At 45.0% G+C, this 20,466-nt stretch overlaps 1 protein-coding gene across 13 annotated transcripts in view; it reads left to right on the plus strand.

Annotated features, from left to right (window-relative positions):
- PKP4 (plakophilin 4) overlaps positions 1–20,466 on the plus strand; it is a 272,352-nt gene that overhangs the window by 244,022 nt on the left and 7,864 nt on the right. For all 13 annotated transcript variants that reach the window (XM_066346708.1, XM_066346713.1, XM_066346710.1 and 10 more), the window contains 6 exons: positions 3,475–3,658; positions 6,507–6,624; positions 8,084–8,272; positions 8,481–8,654; positions 13,660–13,810; positions 16,984–17,179. In XM_066346708.1, coding sequence (XP_066202805.1) covers positions 3,475–3,658; positions 6,507–6,624; positions 8,084–8,272; positions 8,481–8,654; positions 13,660–13,810; positions 16,984–17,179 — 1,012 coding nt within the window. The remainder of the gene's footprint in view (positions 1–3,474; positions 3,659–6,506; positions 6,625–8,083; positions 8,273–8,480; positions 8,655–13,659; positions 13,811–16,983; positions 17,180–20,466) is intronic.

The following is a 20,466-nucleotide window of genomic DNA, read 5'->3' on the forward strand; positions in this document are numbered from 1 at the left end:
TTTATGGAAAGGTAGCATAGTCAGCTTATCTACTGAAGGTTCACATATTTTTAACAATTTAACATTTGTAATCGGACAACACTGGTTCTTTCTGTTTGCGGTTGGTGAAATGGGGATTCTGGCATGTTCATTCTAGGAGACAGAGCAGCAATGGGATTCTTCTATCCCCGTAGCTAGGGCTGGTAGTTCCAGCAACCGCCTGTTTGACCTTCATGTGCAAGGCAGGCAAAACTATGCTGGCAAATTCCCTTAAAGATCCAGAACATTGCCTTGACCCTCACCCCATAGTTATAGACCTTAAAGACACTCCTGAATACTGAGTTTTCAGAAAAGGCATGAAAGGGACACAATACCTATGAACTAAGTCTGACAGTCAAGGAAATAAAAGGGAAATCCAAAGCAAATAAAAGCTATTAAGGTAGATCAATCAATAAATATTTTTGAGTACCTATCATGTTCCCTGCATATGTATAACAAGACATATAAAAAGATGATAGAATGTTGTTCCTCAATATACTTGCCTAATAAAATGTAAATTAAAATTAAATTTAGAAAGACAAATGTTCTTCAGCCATTAAAAAAAATCATGTAAAATTTTAAGCTTACAAAATAAGTGGGAAGTCAGTTTGTGCAACTTGGTTCTTTAAGGCATTATTCGTAAAACACACAATTCCTGGAACAGAGTAAAACCACGGTAAATGACCATTTCACTGTTTATATTGATTTATGGACATTTATGCTGTTCAGTCCCATGTAGAGGTAAAGGCTAATAGCAAACAGTAGATGATATATACAGGAGTGCGTAAAAGTACTTTTATAGTTGTTCTTATGGAAAAAACAAATGCAGGTTATAACTATTACAATGAATAAATAATAAAACAAAAATAAATTCTGTTTCACATAATCAGAATTGCCCACCCGTGCAATTCCACAGGTCATTCCTGAAGTTTGTGACTCACACCGTTAAATTTTCTGTAGAGAGGTATTTAATTTTTTACCCATGGCCTATATTATGATAGGCTTTACTTTCCATAAACTTTGTCTTACTGGTAACTTTGCTGGAATGAATTTATTCTGTGAAACATTAGAAAACGCATCTCTCCCCTTCCTTACGAGCTTTGAGGAGTGAAGAATTTGAAAAGCTTTGACAGAGAGATAACTTGTTCCAGTGGCATTAGGGCCCACACGTTGTAAATTTTCAGCAGGGAGTGTAATGAGGTGAGCCTTCCCCACCGTGGGCGCAGGGCCGTGTGCTGCCCTGTGGCTGGCTCACGGCACAGCAGGCCAGGCAGCACCCGCGATGAGTATGGTTGGCCTCGTAGAATAGGTCCAAGCCCCATCCGAGGCACCCGTCTGGGCCTCATCCCTGTCTCCCTTCTGTCTTATCTCCCATCTCCTGGTGTTTGGCTCGGGATAGACCTGCAGAGACTCAGCCTTAGCTCCCAAGTCCCTTCTGTGGTCATTAGTCCACTAATACTTTTCTACTAAGTGCTTTTTCAAAAGTCTTTGGGACATGAAACCGTTTTTCAAACAGAAACACATGATGAAGCCCCTTGTTGAGGACAGATAAGTGTGGAGCCACCCTGGGTGGACTGGGCGGGAGCCTGCTGCCAGTTCTTCCCCATTCCTCACATGGCCACCCCTAAGAGTAAGGCAAACCCCAGAACCCAGGAGCACAGAGTAAAACCGTTTTATCATATAGCCAGTTTTCTCAGAATTCATGGAGTAGATCTGCCTGTGGAAACACCTGTAAGACTACCTGTTGTGTGCCACAGTTAATTATATAGACAACAATCTGTTGTGGTAGAAAGAATAAGCTTTCAGAGACAAAGCAAGGGCTTTCTTTCCCTGATTTTGAACTGTCTGTATCTCCCTCCCTGTTAGGCCTGACTAAATGGGCTGCTGCTGAGGCAGCAGACCTGAAAGGCTGTGGTTGTGGTGGGCTGTCTGCCCCCAGAGGGTAGGAGCGGAGCGAGGTGCAAGTCCTGGGGAGCAAGGGAATCCCAGTCATCAACGTGCCCCAGTCAAAGCCACGTGAAGGAGGAGAGGGACAGGCCGAGCATGGAGCAGAATGCAGGACCCAGAACTTTCCCAGGATAGAGGCCACGCATCAGCCTCCAGTAGCAACCACTCTCCCCTCCCACACGTGGACGGGTCCGGGCAGGGCTTCGGGCAAGGGATGGCCCTCTCAGTGTGCCGTCCCTGTTACTTCACTGCCTCTGTTCTAGGCCTCAGCTTTTACCTCTCCTTTCTCCATAAAGAGTGGAAGCTCCTGTCAGCTCTCCTAACCGCTCACTCAGACAAGGCCCGGGACTTTCTCCAGGCTCGGCGAAGGCTGAGCAGTTTGCAGGCCGGCCCCTGGGTCACCAGACCCACCTTGTCTCTGGCCCAGCACTCTCGCTCAGTCCTGTTCACCAGCCTGCCTGCTCCCGCGACACGGGCCCATGTTCCGACTTCTTCCCCTCCAGCAGCCAAAACCGTTCTGTGTGTTGGTGGTTCCCAGAGCACGCTACAGACTTGAGCAGCTTGCCAAGGATGCGGTAGGCGCGCAGCACTCTGAGACCTCAGCCGCAGAGAAACTGCAACATCTCTCTTCCACCTCCTTCCCTCTTACTTCGGAAAGTGCATTGATGTGAAAATGACATTAGAGTAGGTATAATGTTGAATTTGCCCTTATTTCTAAAACAGTAATTATTAGAAAATATGTGTGCTATGACGATAATATAACCCACCTCATAGCTGACACAGAAATGGAGACAATCTAATATGCTAAGAATTTTAATGGCGCTTTACTAAGTTGCATTTCAGGTCTTCTGTCCAAGCGATCTTGTTACCAGTTACAGTACGCGTGACTTAACTTAGTGTGAGTGTTGCTTATATCCAGAAGGAGTGGCAATAACATGCACTTCTAAGACACATGGTAACAAAGTGGAAATAGAAACAGCTAAACCATATCTAGATAAAGGTGAAGCTAATGTACCCCCCTCTGTGCCCGTCAAGTTACTGCGAGCACTCAGCCTGAGCTTCCCAGGAGAAAGCATGGTGCACAAAGCCATGTCAGTTTTTTGAGAAAGAGAAATTTTTTCCAAGTTCTAAGTTCTAAAAATTGTCTCATAGAACACTGAATGTAAAGTATAACACAATGAGTGACAATTTCACAACAATCATAGATGCATTATACTGATGGCCTGTGATTGGATTGCACCCTCACCCTCCCTGCATTGTAAAAGGCACCATTGCCTTGCCTGATAGATACCTAGGCTCTGAAACTTAAGAGCGGGCTATTGGAACCTTGTCATACTGCCGGAAGCTCACATAGGTTCACTCAGCATTTACCAGAGGTCCGTCCCAGCCTGCCTGCAATAGAATAGGTTTGGAATAGACAGAGTAGACATCAATTAGGACCACTATGTTGATTTCGTTACTGAAACTGCAGGATCTTGGATGATTTGATTTTTAAAATCTCATTTTCAGGAGTTCTTTGGAATTTATCCTCATGTGATGCTGTCAAGATGACAATCATACGAGATGCTCTCTCGACCTTAACAAACACTGTGATTGTTCCACATTCCGGATGGAATAACTCTTCTTTTGATGATGATCATAAAATTAAATTTCAGACTTCACTCGTTCTGCGTAATACGACAGGTTGCCTGAGGTGAATTCTTTATTCTTTCTAATTATGTGATTAAATAATATGCCATAGGTAAGTTCATTTTAGGAGGATTTACTTCATTTTATTAACACCTAATTAAATTTCCAAGTCTGTTTCAAAATTTAGGCCACTGGACTTTGTTATTCTATGAAGAAAACATCATGACTCAAACAAGTGCCTGAAAGACATTATCTTATACATGACTCTTCTTTTGATTTAATCAAAAGGCCTTTCGGTCTGAAATTCTGTCAAAACTATATCTTCCAATTTAACAGCACTTTTCTGGTTACCACATTCTGATGGTTAATGTGCTTATAGCCTGGTGTTTAAGTTCAAAATGTGATGGTCAAAACATTTTTGCTTATTAGAGGAGTGCAAAAGAGGTGTGTGGTTTAAATAATTACTGGGTTTGAGTTTTATAAATAAATGAAAATGAGCGTAAAGAGTATTTTCAGTCATTATCTTTAGCATGTGGAATACATAAAGCCCCCCCTAAGTGTGCACAATATTACTCATTATTTGCCATTAACACTCATCAGCTCTATTTTTACCCAGCCTCCCAGGCTGACAATGAATGCCTCAGGAACTGGAAACAAGTCTTGGGACAGAGTAGCATAGTGACAATGAGAGTGGGCTCTGGCCTCAGCCTAGCTTCCCATCCCGCTCTGAGCCTCAGTTTTCCATCTTTAGTGATAATAGCACCACCTCAGAATTGTGACTAATCCGCTGGTATAAAGTTCTTAGTGTTGTATCTGACACTCCGTGATGGCAGTTTGAGGTCTAAACATCTGTACAACAGAGATCTTGGAAGAGGGGGTGGGAGGGGCCTGGGCTGCTGCTCTGAAGTCTTCCACTCTGTGACAGGTGACTGTCAGCACCCATTGCTAGGGGCGGATGGCATGAGTCAGGACCCTCGAATACAGGCCCGCTCACATCGCCTGCTAATCATTTGTGGAAGTAGCATCTCCTCTCTTTCCACACGGGCATCCAGGGAGGCTGAGATCCCTCTGCAGCCAGCCTGCCGGGCTTCCGGGAAAGCCCAGAGGGCAGGATACATGCTCAGGCTCCCCAAGGGTGCATGAATTTAAACATTTGGTGAATGCCTTCCTGGTAAAATCAATGATGAACAAGATTTTAAAATAGGGTGATGTCATAGTTATTGGGTGATTACTGTGATGCTCAGATGGTGTCTCAGGAGGTGAAATTTAAACCATAGATCTGAAATACCATAGGAGCCTCTCACTTGAGGGCGGGGCATCGGGAGGAGGAGTTCTGAGCAGTGATGGGCAGTGGGAAGGCTCTGGGGCACGAATGAGCTTGCAGCTAGAATTTAATGGTCACGGCGCAGAGTGGAATCGGATTATGTAGGATTGTTTAAATCAAAGAAGGAGTCTGCATTTTATTCTAAGTGCCATGGGAAACCATTGGATTGTTTAATCATGGGAGTGCTGGGGCTGGTTTCTGGCTGCGATGTGGAAAACAGAACGGGCAGCAATGGAGACAGAAGACGAGGCTGCTGCAGCGAGTGATCCAGACTGATGGCAGTGGCCTAGACCAGGCCCCAGAGAGGGTCAGCAGGTGGGCAGGGCGTAGTTTGTGGAGGAGCTGACAGGGTTTGCTAATAGACTGAATATCAGTTGTGACGGAAAGGGAGGAAAGAAGAATAACACCTAGATCTTTAGCTGGAGCACCTGGGGGCACAGAAGTGCTGAGGATGAAGTCAGGGACAAGAAAGGGTGGCGGGGTGAGCAGCTGAGAGTGTTGGCCATGTCCATTTTCAAACGTTTAATTAGCTATTCATGTGGTTACGTCATGGAAACAGTTGGATGAATGAGTCTGGAGTTCTCGAGAGAGATGAGGTTAAATATACACATTTGAGAGTTAAGGGTCCATACGTGGTGTTAAAGCCAAGGCCACCTGGGAGAGTGCAGAGATGAAGACGGGACGGGGCCAGAGTAGCCCTCGGCACTCCAGAGGGACCCACAGGTGGAAGCGCTGAGAGGGAAAGGCAGCAGGATGGAGGAAACCAGAGGAGCGAGGGGCCAGGAGCTCCCAGAGGGATGGAGGAGCGCAGCTCTCCAGGGCTAAGCGGTTCCCCAAGGGAAGAGCAGAGGAGAGGTAATGGCCCCCAAAAAATAAAGAGAAAAAGAAAAATCTTAAAATTTGCAAAATCTCAGCGTTCCAAGAATCTTGTTAATGGAACATAAAATAGATCCTTATAATTTGATATCAGTTCATGAAGGGAAAGTGATATCAAAGTTTCAATATGGATGAGACCTAAAACAATTTTCAGGGTTTTTTTAATAATTGAAAAGATGACAAAAATTGCAGCATAAGCAAATGTCTGTATTTAACTTGAATGTTTATACCAGAAATGATAGGCTTCCTGTGTTTGTTTGAGAAACATGTATGACCACCCACTACATGTAAAAGTTATAATAGTCGCAGGGACTGGAAGGACCTTCCGGCCTAACGAGGGGGTAATGCATGGTCAAGATAAGAAGCATGGCTAACAAACACGCACTTTTCTAATGGCTTTATATGTAGCAGCTCCTCGCTTCCTCACAACATCCTGATGAAGTGGTGATTATTATTCTCCCCTCATATGAGACAAGCCCCAAAAATCATTATTTTAGGAGGTTAGAAAGTGGCATGTCACAAGAGAAATACTCCTGCTCCCTTCTGTGTGTGTGGGTAATGGGGAGCTCGCTATTGTGAGCTGTCAGGTTGCTAAAATGTAAGGCCCCCGAAAGCCTGCTCGAACAGACCCACTCAGATCAGTAAGGTAGGGCTCCTGACTAACAAGAGAGCTGTTGATCTCAGCAGCTCCCACATGTCTCTGCCCATTTAGGAACCTCAGCTCCGCGGGGGAGGAGGCCCGGAAGCAAATGCGGTCCTGTGATGGGCTGGTGGACTCGCTGCTGTACGTGATCCACACGTGTGTGAACACATCCGATTACGACAGCAAGGTCAGTGCCTGCCCGGCTGTGAGGGGCCCCGCGACAGATGGCAGCCGCTGCCCATCACTGCTATCCGCATGCCAGGGACTCTGCAGTTCTTGAGCCTGTCCTCCTCATTAGGCTACACTCCAGATTAAAGGGAGGGTCTCTCTAAAAATTACAAGCTAGCAGGAACATGGTGACTTGAGAAAAGAACCATGAACACTCAGGGATTCTCTGTACTAAAGGAGGGGCGGGTGGCAGGGCCCAACTTTCCCTGCGGTTCTCCTGGACCCCTTGTTGAGGTGATTGCCCCTGTGGCTGTTCCCTCCAATTCTGTATCCCTCCTGCCTATCAGATCTGTCTGTACCTGAGTATCTACTGGAAGCGTTCCTGCTCGAGGCGCGGTAGCCCTCGTGCGTCCACAGCCCTGACCCAGCACCAGCTGTGCGGGCTGCCTGTATACCCCGTCCCGGCCCTTCCCCTTCCCCTTCCCCTCCCCCTCGGTCATGCTGTTTGTTCCCAGCGTGAGCTCCTCAACCTCCCCTCCTGTTTTCTCCGTCCCTGTCCTGGCATAGGGCAGTTTCCTCATCATTTTTCAGCTGTGACTGCCATCCAGGATTTACCCCAGGAACAGGGCCTGAGGGAGTTGGAACTGAAAGTGTCTGGAGTTCAAGGCAGGCTGGGCACTTGGTATTCACCGTGGGCTGGACCAGTCGAGTCCTTAAGAAGTCCTTGGGTTGTAAATGTGGGTCTGACAGAGAGAAGAATGATGAGTTGTAGGCTCGGAGGGAAGATGAGGGGGAGCTCAGAGTGATGGCCAGGTTTTTATTTAGGCCTTATTGAATCACCACATCTGGAAATGAAATTGGGAGGAGTAAGCAAGTTGAAAGGGGAGCTTGCTGAGCAAAAGCTGAACTTGACGTTAGACACTCAGTGAAGTGACAGTTGGCCTTCCAATTAGAGGTGTGATATAGACTTGAAGGAGCGCAAGACCATGCACAGAAGGCAAGATGTCAGCAGAGAAAACAGATCATGGAACTTGCCACAAAGGGAGGGAGAGTTGGAAGATGGAAGGAGGAGATAAACAGGGACTTGGGGGAGGGGCAGTTTCCAGAGAGGGGCTGCTCGCACCTGTTGTTATGGTGAGGATTTCGGGTGGGAGGGAGGGGCTCTGGCTGCTGGACTGCATTTCTACCACTCCAGCTGCCCTGGAGCAGGAACACTGGGCGCCTTCTCTTCCAGAGCCTCGCACAGTTTAGTCAGTGTGAAATCAGACCTTCAGATGCCCTGAGGAGGGCTCTGCACTGACAATTGGGTATTCCTTAAAAGTTCTAGAATCATAACTCTTTAGATTGTTTCAGGTTCCCATAAGAGAAAGCAGTTCTTTCATATTCCATTTTTGTTTAGTTTCACTGGCGTTCTACACAGAAGCATTTTGCACTAATGCGCTACAGTGGTTTTAATTACACGCTGCGTTGGGTTTCAGACAGTGGAGAACTGCGTGTGCACCCTGAGGAACCTGTCCTATCGGCTGGAACTGGAGGTCCCTCAGGCCCGGCTGCTGGGGCTGAATGAGCTGGATGACTTAGGAAAAGAGTCGCCCAGCAAAGACTCGGAGCCAAGCTGCTGGGGGAAGAAGAAGAAAAAGAAAAAGAGAACACCACAAGAGGATCAAGTTAGTATTTTATTTGACATAAAACTAGAGTTTCCTTCTTCTGGGAGTAAGAAATCATGTACTTGGCAAGAAAAATGTTTTTCTCATGATACAGATTTTCTACATAATAGCTATACTATAGCAGTTGAGTCCACCAGAGAGGGATGTGTTCAAACATCAGAGATTGCATTCATTTGCTTCTGTTTAATGTGTGCTCCTTGTCTTTCAGTGGGATGGAGTTGGTCCTATCCCTGGCCTGTCCAAGTCCCCCAAGGGAGTTGAGATGCTGTGGCATCCGTCAGTGGTAAAACCCTATCTGACTCTCCTAGCAGAGAGTTCCAACCCTGCCACCTTGGAAGGCTCTGCTGGGTCTCTCCAGAACCTCTCCGCTGGAAACTGGAAGGTAGGTGTCTCCGTTCATCCACGCCTCTTCCCGTCAGTGCAGTCACAGCAGTGGTGGGGAAAGGGACATAGTTGTTTAGAGTTTGGGGAGGGGGAGGTAGCGGTTAGCTCTGGGGATCCAAAGATGAACGTGGCATGGCCTTTGATCTGAGAAACTGAAGGCTTGTGAGAACTGTGGACAGATCAGGTCAGTTCAGTGTAGACCCCACAGGATGTGGAGTCTTGTTAGAAGACATCTATTCCAGCCTGCAGGTGTGGGAGAGCCAGGAGGTAGGCTAGGTGTCCTGAAGGGGTGATGCTGATCAAATGGACTCTAAGAAAGCAGAATTAAGCCCACAGAGTCTGAGGTTGGGACTGTAGAGAGTGAGAGCCAGATAAAGGGACAAGAGAAGGAAGGCCTTACCGTGAGGACAGCGTGAGTGGAGACCACAGGCTGGTTGCCGGAGCGTGTGCAGGCAGGGCAAGGACTGGCCCTGTTGGAGCCAGGCATTGTGAGCAGGCCTGATACAGCCCTGGGATTCGAATTAACAACCAGTTCTCGGCCCTAATGACCATTTTAAGTATAAAAAAACGATATACCAAAAGGTAGTTTATTATTTCATGCATTTAATACTTAAATAAGAACAATAAAAGAGGTACACAAAACTAGATTGTTATGAGTTTTGAAATATTAATGAAAAAATATTAAGTGATACCTGACAGAAAACAATAAAACTGTTATTTAAGATATTTCCAGTGACATCTTGTCACCCCCTGGTTGTTTGGCACTTTTTCTCTTTACATTATATGTTTGTTTACTGAAGTAACAAACGCGAGGAAATTAAAATGTACTTAATCAAAGTTATAATGAGTTTTATGAAATGAATAAATAAATACTATAAGCATAGTTCCATCAAATTTTTTTCACCTGTGGACAGAATGAATATATTACTTCAGGCGCTTGGAATACGCTGCTGCGCAGATGAATGTAAAAAAAAAAGTAAGGAATGTAAATTTGTGATTTCCATATTGGGTGGCTGCCCAGGCACCCCCTTAAGAGAGAACCCTGATTACAAGTGCCATTTCAAGAACCAGTTCGCCGAACTCAACAAAAAGTTAGGTATTGGTTCTGCCAAACTGGTGCAAACCAGCTGAATCCCACCACTGGTCTGATGGCCAAGCTTCAAGAGCTGCACCTGACCTACAGACTAGAAAGGGACACACTGACAGGGGTTAAGCAGACAAGCGACACAGACCAATGTGGACAGTTGCATATGGCAGTGCATAAGGTGAGCTGGGAGAGGAGGAAAGGGGAGACTGGGATTTCACGGGGGAGACAGGTGAGAGAGGCCAGGGCCTGAGTTAGAGCCGAGGTTGGGCGTGAGGAGCAGGGAAGGAGAGGGGCCGCCGTCCCTCTCTCAGGTGCTCACGGGACGTCCCTATGGTGAAGTTTCCAACTGCCTTGTAGGTGTGTGACTTCTTTATGAAAACTGAAGGTGGTTTTTTTACTGTTACCATTTTAAGAATGGTCTCAAAACTTTTAAATGCCATCTAGCAACTTCCCAGACAATTCTTGTCTGAAACATTTTCAAGCTCTAGCAATTTCCTGACAAGTGTATTTTAGTGTAGTTACTATAATGCTTGTTTTTGGCTACCTCCTCCACCACTACTTCCCAAAATGAGAATCTGTAGGCCACTGTACTATCCATGAGAGTAAAAAGCATTGCTAGACCTGGGTATGGTTTATTTCATGCAGCCTGCTGCTGTTATGAATAGATCCAGATAATTATGGCCTTGTGCTAAGCCAGTATGGTTATTTTGTTACTGGTTTTTGGTTTTGTTTTTTTTTAACAAGTGAGAGGCAGGGAGGCAGACAGATAGACTCCCGCATGCAGCCCTATCCCTCCCGGTCGGCCCCCTATGGGGCAATGCTCTGCCCATCTGGGGCCTCTGCTCCATTGTTCAGACAACCCAGTTATTTTAGCACCTGAGACGAGTCCATGGAGCCATCCTCAGCACTCAGGGCCAGTTTGTTTGAACCCTTTGAACCATGGCTATGGGAGGGGAAAAGAGAGAATGAGAGATTGGCCCTGGCCGGTTGGCTCAGTGGTAGAGCGTCGGCCTGGCGTGCGGAAGTCCTGGGTTCGATTCCCGGCCAGGGCACACAGGAGAAGCCCATCTGCTTCTCCACCCCTCCCCCTCTCCTTCCTCTGTCTCTCTCTTCCCCTCCCGCAGCCAAGGCTCCATTGAAGCAAAGATGGCCCGGGCGCTGGGGATGGCTCCATGGCCTTTGCCTCAGGCGCTAGAGTGGCTCTGGTCGCAATAGAACTATGCCCTGGATGGGCAGAGCATCGCCCCCTGGTGGGCGTGCTGGGTGGATCCCGGTCGGGCGCATGCGGGAATTTGTCTGATTGCCTCCCCGTTTCTAGCTTCAGAAAGATACAAAAAAAAAGAAAAAAAGAGAGAGAGAATGAGAGAAAAAAGGAAGGGGACGGGTGGAGAAGCAGATGGTTGCTTCTCCTGTGTGCCCTGACTGGGAATCGAACCCGGGACTTCCACATGCCGGGTTGACACTCTACTGCTGAGCCAACCATCGAGTACCATTTGTTACTGTTGTTTTTAAAGTGCTAATAGTTTAGCATCTAAATGTTGGCTCTAGAGTCAGAACCCTTGGGTTTGAATCTTACTAACTTCTTCACTTACTAAGTGGGGCCTCGGACATCTCTGTCCTTAGTTTCTGCATCTGGAAAATGGAGATAATACCTACCTGATGAGGTGGTTGTGAGGATTAAAGGAGACAGTAACTGTAGAGGGCCTAGGACAGTGCCCACCATATAAGTATTCACAATATTTTTGTTGATGACTCAAGCTTTCACCTCCAGCTTGTGACTTGAGGATCATTTGACTATAATTAAAAACAACAACAACCAATAATTAAAATATATGTGATTTGAGTTGTGTAGGATTTCATTTCTGGGATTCTTTAATGAATGAAAGTTAGGTGCCATGCTGATTTAAAATATGAATAGTACCTAAAATATTAAATGAAAATATTGGACCCTTCTTAAGAAAACAAGATCATCATGGCCACAGATGTTATCGAGTCAGAAGCTATTTCGGGAGCGGCGCTGACTGTAGTGCTCCGGAAGGGAGGTGCACAGGGCTTGGTCTGCCAGTGAGACAGGCGCGGGTTCTGTGGCTGCAGGTTCCAGCGGAGAGCAGCTGAGAAAGCTGCCGGCCCCGTGCCAGTCACGTGTTCTTGTCCCCTCTGTAGCTGCCATTTGATTTGGAAAATAGGAATATTCGTTTCATATAAAGAATGTTAATAGAATCTTTGAAATACATCTTTTCCTTTCATTTATATTATTAAAATTGTCTTACTCCATTGGCATTTAAGTAACTGAGTGGTCAATCACATATTTTAATGTTCAATTGAAATAATACAAAGGGCTGGCAGATATGTGTCCTCTTGTCTTGACCACAGTAGTGAAGTATTAGATGTTTAGTTTAATGAGCAACATTTTTCAATTATCCTAAATTTTGAAAGACAATTTGCTTTGGTAAAAAATGTCAGTGAAAGCTCAAAACAAAATTAAAGACCTATTTTCAAATGTTTCCTTTTTTTCTGGTGTTTCTAATTTTTTGGTGTTTCCCTGATGACTTAGCATTCATTTCCAATTCAAAGGTGCACAGACTGACTCATTGTACAGACTTGCCTCATAATCACAAAGGACTTCCTTGACTGCAGATTAAAAAAGAAGCAGCAGCAGCTAACTAATCTTAAATGAGAAAGCCGTTTACGCAAAAATATACTTGCTTTTTCACCAGTGTGCATTAATTATGTTGCTTGTATTTCTGGGGAATTCATTTTCTTCTCAGGCAAGGGATTTTTCCAAGGAATCTGTCGGAAAGGTTTTGAACTCTAAATACTGTTGCAGACAAGATAGAGGAAGAAATGGTTTGATGGAGACAGGTTCTCCTTTAACATGAGCCTATGGCTTACCAGCTCCGCTGCCCTGTTTATAACTGCTCGACCTGGCATGGGTTCAACTGCAAAGACGACACACAGTTCTTCCTTAATCACCTTTATGTATCTGCGATAGAAAGCAATCACTGCCTTCTCATTTCTGCACAAAAGTGTCTGGCAGATGGTGGTTGAGATTTTCAGGCTTTCAAATTTCTTTTTAAATCAGTCTTCCTGAGCTATCTTTATCCTAAACTATGATTTTTCTCTTTACTGACACCACAGACTTAATCTCCATTTGGAAAGAAAACATTTTTTTTTTTAATTTTTATTAATTTTAATGGGGTGACATCAATAAATCAGGATACATATGTTCAACAAAAACATGTCCAGGTTATCTTGTCATTCAATTATGTTGCATACCCATCACCCAAAGTCAGATTGTCCTCCGTCACCTTCTATCTAGTTTTTTTTTGTGCCCCTCCCCCTCCCCCTTCCCCTCCCCCCTCCCTCTCACTCCCCCCCCCAACCACCACACTCTTGTCCATGTCTCTTAGTCTCGTTTTTATGTCCCACCTATGTATGGAATCATGCAGTTCTTAGTTTTTTCTGATTTACTTATTTCACTCCATATAATGTTATCAAGATTCAACCATTTTGTTATAAATGATCCAATGTCATCATTTCTTATGGCTGAGTAGTATTCCATAGTGTACATGTGCCACATCTTCTTTATTCAGTCATCTGTTGAAGGGCTTTTTGGTTGTTTCCATGTCTTGGCCACTGTGAACAGTGCTGCAATGAACATGGGGCTACATGTGTCTTTATGTATCAAAGTTTCTGAGTTTTGGGGTATATACCCAGTAGAGGGATTGTTGGGTCGTAAGGTAGATCTATTTTCAGTTTTTTGAGGAACCACCATACTTTATTCCATAATGGTTGTACTGGAAAGAAAACATTTAATGTATTGGTTCATCTTTTGGAAATGTCGTTTTTAGGCAACAGTAACATCTGGGAGTGAAACTCTGTTCTGTATTACTTATTGCCTCGTGTTGCTCACTAGTTTGCAGCGTACATCCGGGCGGCTGTCCGCAAAGAAAAAGGGCTCCCCATCCTCGTAGAACTGCTGAGGATGGATAACGATCGAGTGGTTTCTTCCGTGGCCACTGCCCTGAGGAATATGGCACTAGATGTTCGCAACAAGGAGCTCATAGGTACGTTCTGGTGACCATCTGAGCTATCAAGGTAAAGAGCAACTGCAGCATTTATAAAACTCTTCTTTGGATTCATACAGATGTTTAAAATGAGCAGCTAATCCTGGTCCTGTTTTCTTGACTTATTCAGAAACCCTTGCTGGTTTTCCTTTGAGACCATTCCTATTCATCAAGAGGCAGACTTATTAATTAAACCTTGATCAGGGTAGGTACGTTTTCAGAAGAGCTAGCAATTTCAGTTATACATTACAACACTACTTAATAGACTTGATGTCTATTTCCTGAGAGTTTCCTTTATTGAGCAACAAAAAACGTTTTAATTCTCCCTTTTGACTTTTGAAACTGATATTACCAACACTACAATGTTTTAAATTTAAAGAAAAAGAAACCACATGACATATTGGTAGCTTTTCCCTCTCAGACCTTTGTAAATGCACAGTAGGCAGAAGGGAGTCCCTGTCCCTGGGTCATTTCCATCCTCGGGCAGGATCAGGATAGAGTAAGGCAAGTGAGGCACTCAGAATACAGAATCTTAGGCGGCATTTATCCTCGGGTCCATCCAAATGTATGGTTGGCACTTGAATGAACCCGAAAATGAATGCCTCTTCAAGTGTTGCTCCCTGGGTGGCTTGGCTTGCTCGCCTCCAGGGCATTGCCACATTCCAAGCAGAGAGTATGGCATAAAGAAAAGACCAAAGACCCTCCAGAAAACCTCAGGTAAAATCTTAGATCTGCTGCGCAGTGGCTGTGGAACCTGTGAGGCGAGGGAGGAGCCTGCATTGAGCCCACTTGGGCTCAGTTCCTTCATCTAGGTTGAAAATTCCTCAGCCACCCTCTGAAAGGGAGCCGAGGGTGCCTGCTGCCCACACCAGGGTTCGCTGTGTAAATGAAACGGGAGATGAGGCAGCTACTGATAAACTGCTGAGCCCCATGCCAGTCCCAGAGCTGGTCTGACAGGTCAGGGGAGAAGGGGTCAGGAGATTTCACAAGACTTTATGTGGATTCGTGAACATATATTGAACTCATTCAAATACACCTGCTGTTGGAGAAGGAGGGAGACAAAGTTGACGATAGGAAGAGAGAGAAAGAACAACGGGAATAATGTTTACCTTAAAGAGTTGCTGTGACGATTCACTGGCAACTTACAGAAGAGCCCCTTATACAGCTCCTGGCACAAGTGCTGTTTTCAATGATCACTTAAATTAACCCACTCTTCACACACCATTTCTTTGAACCAAATCATCCCCCACAGAGAAGAAAAGTTTCTTCCTGCCCTGTTTGTACAGTTGAGCAGATATCTGATTCCAACCGATGTGTCATAGCATTTAGTTTCCACACTTCCTTGAGAGAGATCCTTTAGATCCCTAACGAGATATTTTTTAAGTTATTTTTGTTACATCTGTATTTAACTTTCTTATAAAATGCACATGTAGTTTGGGAGTTCTTAATGCTAAAAAAATAACAGGTTGATGCATAAATCTGTGGCCTATCATTCCACACCTGGGAGGGACAACAGGCGAGCAGCAGGTGCGGGCCAGGGCCACCACCCTCGAGGCCGCTCAGAAGGACGTGTGTTCAGTCCTCGCCTTCTCGGCACATCCCTGTGTTGTCCATGAGTGTCCTGGCTCCGCTGTAAACCTGCCCAAGCATTTTCTCTCCCTGCTGATGAGCGGTTTTTACCCACCTGGAGCAGTCTTGAACTGTTTTGTGAACTCACTTTTTCTTGTTTTCCTAGAAAGATTTTTTTCCTTCCTTTGTGGTCTGAACCCCTCCTGGATTCAGTATTTGACTCTGAGTTACCCAGCACTTCTGTTCTGAAGAAATCCCCTTCTCTGACCCCTTCACTCTCTCCTCCCGTCCATCACCAGCACTAGCAATGGACTTTATCTTCACAGCTATTTTTCACAAGTAAACAGATTTTGTCACTTCATAATAGTTACTCCATACTCACCTGGGCGAGCTGTCCGGAGCTGCGGGCTCGGAGGGGACCGCTGGGCTCTCTCATCAGGGGACTAAGCTGCCGTATTCCAAAAGTCAGGAGTATAGTGTAAAGCTGTCCCTTAGCATAAGGACAAATTACACGTCATGGGCCTTTTGGTCATTCATAAGTATTAATAATCACCAGTGCTAACTTATCATCTGTTCTTAAAAACCGCATCCATCTTCTGCCTCCATTGTCGCGGCAGTGTTTCCCCGTACGGCAGCATGTGGTGCAGACGCGGTGTCGCGGCAGTGTTTCCCCGCAGGGCAGCACGTGGTGCGGGCGCGGCCTCCGTTGCCACGCTGTGAATTATGCAGTCAGCTAGCGCCTGTCTTCTGCTGCTTGCCCGTGTGTATCAATAGGCCTTCAGCAAAAACCCATTTAATATCCACTCAATAGCTGAGGAAACAAAACTAAGAAAATATTTACTTGGGCTTTAATTTCTTTTGTTTGTAGTGCAATTATTTCAGTTTGTCACTTGGTAATTGAAATTGAAAAAGCAAGAGATATTCTCATTTTCAAGAGGAGTTAGAGAAATTGACTATCTTAAAGAAATACGTACTTAAGTAGCTAGCGGACTCCCTGACCTGTCCTATCAAGAACTTGATTATTGAATTACTCCTGGGAGGTAATATACCCAAAATTATAATATAAAAATTGTGTCTTCTTCAAAAGAAACTAATTTGTTATTACTGCTGATGTATCCTGTCAACTTGATAAAAACCATGTAGCTGTATGTAGTTCAAATGGTAGGATCCAAGAAGATTGAATGAAAAGTATTGTTTGGCAGTCTTACTTTGCCCAGCTTTAACAAAAAACTTATTAAGAGGATGCTGAGGTATTTTTGATGCATAAGAATTTAATCAAAATAAAATTTACTATCATAATCTCTTTATTTCTTACAGTTAATGAAAATAAACTAAAGCAACTTGATTGGTACACCCAATCTTATCCACTGATTTACATTTTCTTTCAGTGATCTACAGTAATGTTTTATAAACCAGTCGTTTTTTCAAGTGACATTGCAGTAAGTGTTAACTTTCCCCTTAAAGTTGTATTTCTCATTTTATTCTTTGCTATGGTTTTTCCCTGTTATCTCTCTTTTAAGGTTTTGTTTTTAACAGATGACACAGAACAATAACAATAACCTAGCACCTTCTGAAAGTAGAATGAAGTCTTCTGTGTTTGGCAGGTAAATATGCCATGCGAGACCTGGTCAACCGGCTCCCCGGAGGCACGGGCCCCAGCGTGCTGTCTGATGAGACCATGGCGGCCATCTGCTGTGCTCTGCATGAGGTCACCAGCAAAAACATGGAGAATGCCAAAGCCCTGGCCGATTCTGGCGGGATAGAAAAGTTGGTGAACATTACCAAGGGCAGAGGAGACAGGCAAGTCTGGTGCAAGGAGAGAAGACCATAAGCCTGATTCTTGAGGCCCTGGGGCGAAGGGCCTTGTGTTAGGATATGTTTTCTATTGGAAGGGATGTATTTCTGTTTTTTTACATGCCAATAAGCTAAGCAGTTTCCGGCGGTTTTGCTAAGACGGATATTTGCAGGCATGTGGCCCTTTTTCTGGTTTTTATTTTATTATAACACTGCTATATTTATTTCTGTCTCTAAGGTCTCACTTGGGGGTGCTGACCCTGGAAGAATCGTAAGTGCCCTGAGTAGGAAACTCTGGGGCACGGTTTCTCTGCACCTTTGGCTCTGCTCTGGGCCTGTTCTATAAGAACATCTTTTTAAATCCTCTACTGAAGGGTTGCTTCCCCTGCAGGAGCCCAGCAAGTATTCAAATCACCACTGTGCAGCGGGACCCTCTGTGTAGCCTCAGGATGTGCCCCAGGCTTGCATACTGCATTTCCCTTTGCTTCTAGATGACGCCTAATTGATGAAGCAACAAAAGCAGGAATTAGAGAAGCATTGGCAAAAATAGAGGGTTTTTGTCTTGGAGCTTGAGCGGGACTGAATTTGGCTTAGAATAGAATCAGAGACTCCTTCAAGGAAGTGGAAAGTAGGACTGCCCTCACAACCCAATCAGAGAGCAGCTACCTGACAGCCAGCGGACCCTAGTAAAAGGGCCCCTCTCCCCACTCTCCACGCCCCTCCCCTGCTCTGTTCTTCACAGCACTCATGGCCCCCTGATATATGGCTTTCTCTGCCATCTGACTCCCCCAGTAGTAGGGGCCTTTGTCTTTTTGTTCACTGCTGTATTTACTGAGTCTAGAACAGAGCCTGGTCCATAACAGGTGCTCAGTAAATACTTATTAATTGGCTGAATGACAGCGTTAGAGCTCATTATGTCATATCTAGTCTTTTAGTTTATACTGTTGAAGGCATTTTTAAAATATAAAAGTTACATTAGAAAGTATATTCTCATGCCCCAGAAATTGCACTATCAACATTAACTATATTTCCTTTCCATCCTTTTATGATGATTCTTTTTTTCATTAGTAATAAAAGCATACACTCATTTTTATTTTAAACAATGAACCATAACAGATACAGCTAAGATCCATTCCATTAACCGCCCCTCCAGGTAGCCCCTTCTCCCGGTGGCACCGTAATCACTTTTGGGACTCATAAAATTTTCCAGATTGCCTGCATTTGTGAAAGGCCTGGGAAGAAGCTGGAGAGACCCTGAACCAGTGCCAAAACTTTGTGTGTTAAAAAAAAGGTATAACCCAGTCCAATCTATTTTTCCCCAGAATAAGAGATTCGGAAAGTCCTAGATCAAATAAGTTCTCTTCTGAACATATACTTTTCCTTATTATCCATTCACCAAGAGTCCTGCCACCTGCTCTGCACTACAGCAGTGAGCAGATCACACAGCAGCTCTAACCTTGGGTAGCTTACCTCTGTGAGCGAGGTAGACAGCTATCTATTGAGTGAGAAACACACTTAGCCCATCGGATGGTTCCAAGTGGTGCAGTAAATAATAAAATCCGGGAAGGGGGTAGGGTGTGGTAGGGGAAGGAGCAGGGATAACAATGTTAGACATGGTGGTCAGGGCAGTAGAGCCTTTTGAGCACAGACCTAGAAGAGGGGAGGGAAGAAGCAGTGTGCCTCTCTGAAGGAAGAGCATCATCTAAGGCAGAGGGAACAGCTAGTGGAAGGGCCCAGGATGGAAGATTGCCTGCGTGTGAGGAACCGCAGTAAGCCCGTGGGACTGGAACAGAGCGAGTCAAGGGGAAAGGAGGAGGAAGGAAAGTACCTGGAAGTACAGGACCCTGTGGGTCAGGATAAGGACTTTAACTTCTCTGAGTAAAACCAGAAGCCATTGGAGAGTGTTCAGCAGTGGAAGGTTGTGATCTGACATCCCTTCAAGGGATCATAATGACAAACCCTCCCCCCCAAGTAGAGACTCAAGGTGGCAGCAGTTGGCGTGGTAAAGTAGTGATCGGTTCTTTCATGGTTGAAAGGTAGAGTCAGTGGGATTTACTGAGGGTTTGCATGAGCAGCATGAGAGGGGGTGAATATCAAGGATTAATTGCAAGGTCTTTGGCAAAAGATACCATAGGATGGAATTGTCACTTGCCGACATGGGGCAGCCTGCAGGAGGAGCAGGTTGTAGGGAAGACCAAGAGTTTATTTGGACATGTTAGATTTGAGGTGTCCATTCGCATTTTGTTTGTAACCTGGCACGTTCCTGCTTTGTGAGTGTTGAAGGTAGTCGTTGGAGCCAGGCACAGGGTCTGCCTCTCTGCCTCTGGCCCTGCTGCCTAGCTCTTGTAGACAGGGAGATGAACAAGAGTAGGAATGTCAGGACCCACTGAGAATGGGATGGCCGTGAGGTATTAAGACCCTGTGAGGCCGTCAAGGGTGCCTGAAATTTCATCTCTATTTATTTGAAGTATCTCCTTGCTCTGAGGTCCATTTTGAAAACATAAATTTTAGAATGGTTAGAGTGCATTAGTTTAACCTGCTTCTGCTCTTGATTTGTCAGGAACACTGAGAAAAGTGAGTTTAGAGGGCCAGAAGGGTGAAGAAATCCAGAAATGCCCTGCCTCCAGGAACAGAGAGGGTAAAGCCCCTGAACTGGCCTATATACTCTGTCCTTACTGGACACTTCGGAGCCATTAGCATCCCATATATTCTGTTCTTAGGGATGGAGACAGTGCTTATGGCTGGCTCACCTCTCTTCTTCTCCCACTTCCTGAGAGTTTAATTGGGAAGATAGGAGTAAAAGAGTAAATCAGTAGATCCATGGTATGTATTTAAAATCAGTTTTTAATTAAAATGAATTCTGAAGACAGGTAGTCAATCATCCTTATGCCTGACTCCCTGAGCACTACTCCACCCCTAACGTGGAGACCTGAAGGCCTTTGCTGAGGCAGGAAGTTACACTGTCCTTGTCACTTACCAGTGCAGCCACCGATTCATAGAAACAGCCCTGGAGATGAAGTGCAGTGACTCAGGTAGCAGTTCTCCCACAGGGTGCCTCGGTTCATTCAGCAAGATGTCTTCAGAGAAGGGAAGTAAAAACTGACCACATTTCTAAATCAAACAGAACAAACACGTGTACATTTGTGTACATAGAGGTATAAATGATAAGAGGCAATGAATGTGTTTTATTAAAGCCTAATAATGGGGGGAGACATTAAATTAACTTGAGAAGTCCTCAGACTCACAGGGTGTGTGATTATGGTCATATTAATCCCAAAGCCCCAGCAGGTTCA

Source organism: Saccopteryx leptura, chromosome 7, assembly GCF_036850995.1.
Source record: "Saccopteryx leptura isolate mSacLep1 chromosome 7, mSacLep1_pri_phased_curated, whole genome shotgun sequence".
NCBI classification, from domain to species: Eukaryota; Metazoa; Chordata; class Mammalia; order Chiroptera; family Emballonuridae; genus Saccopteryx; species Saccopteryx leptura.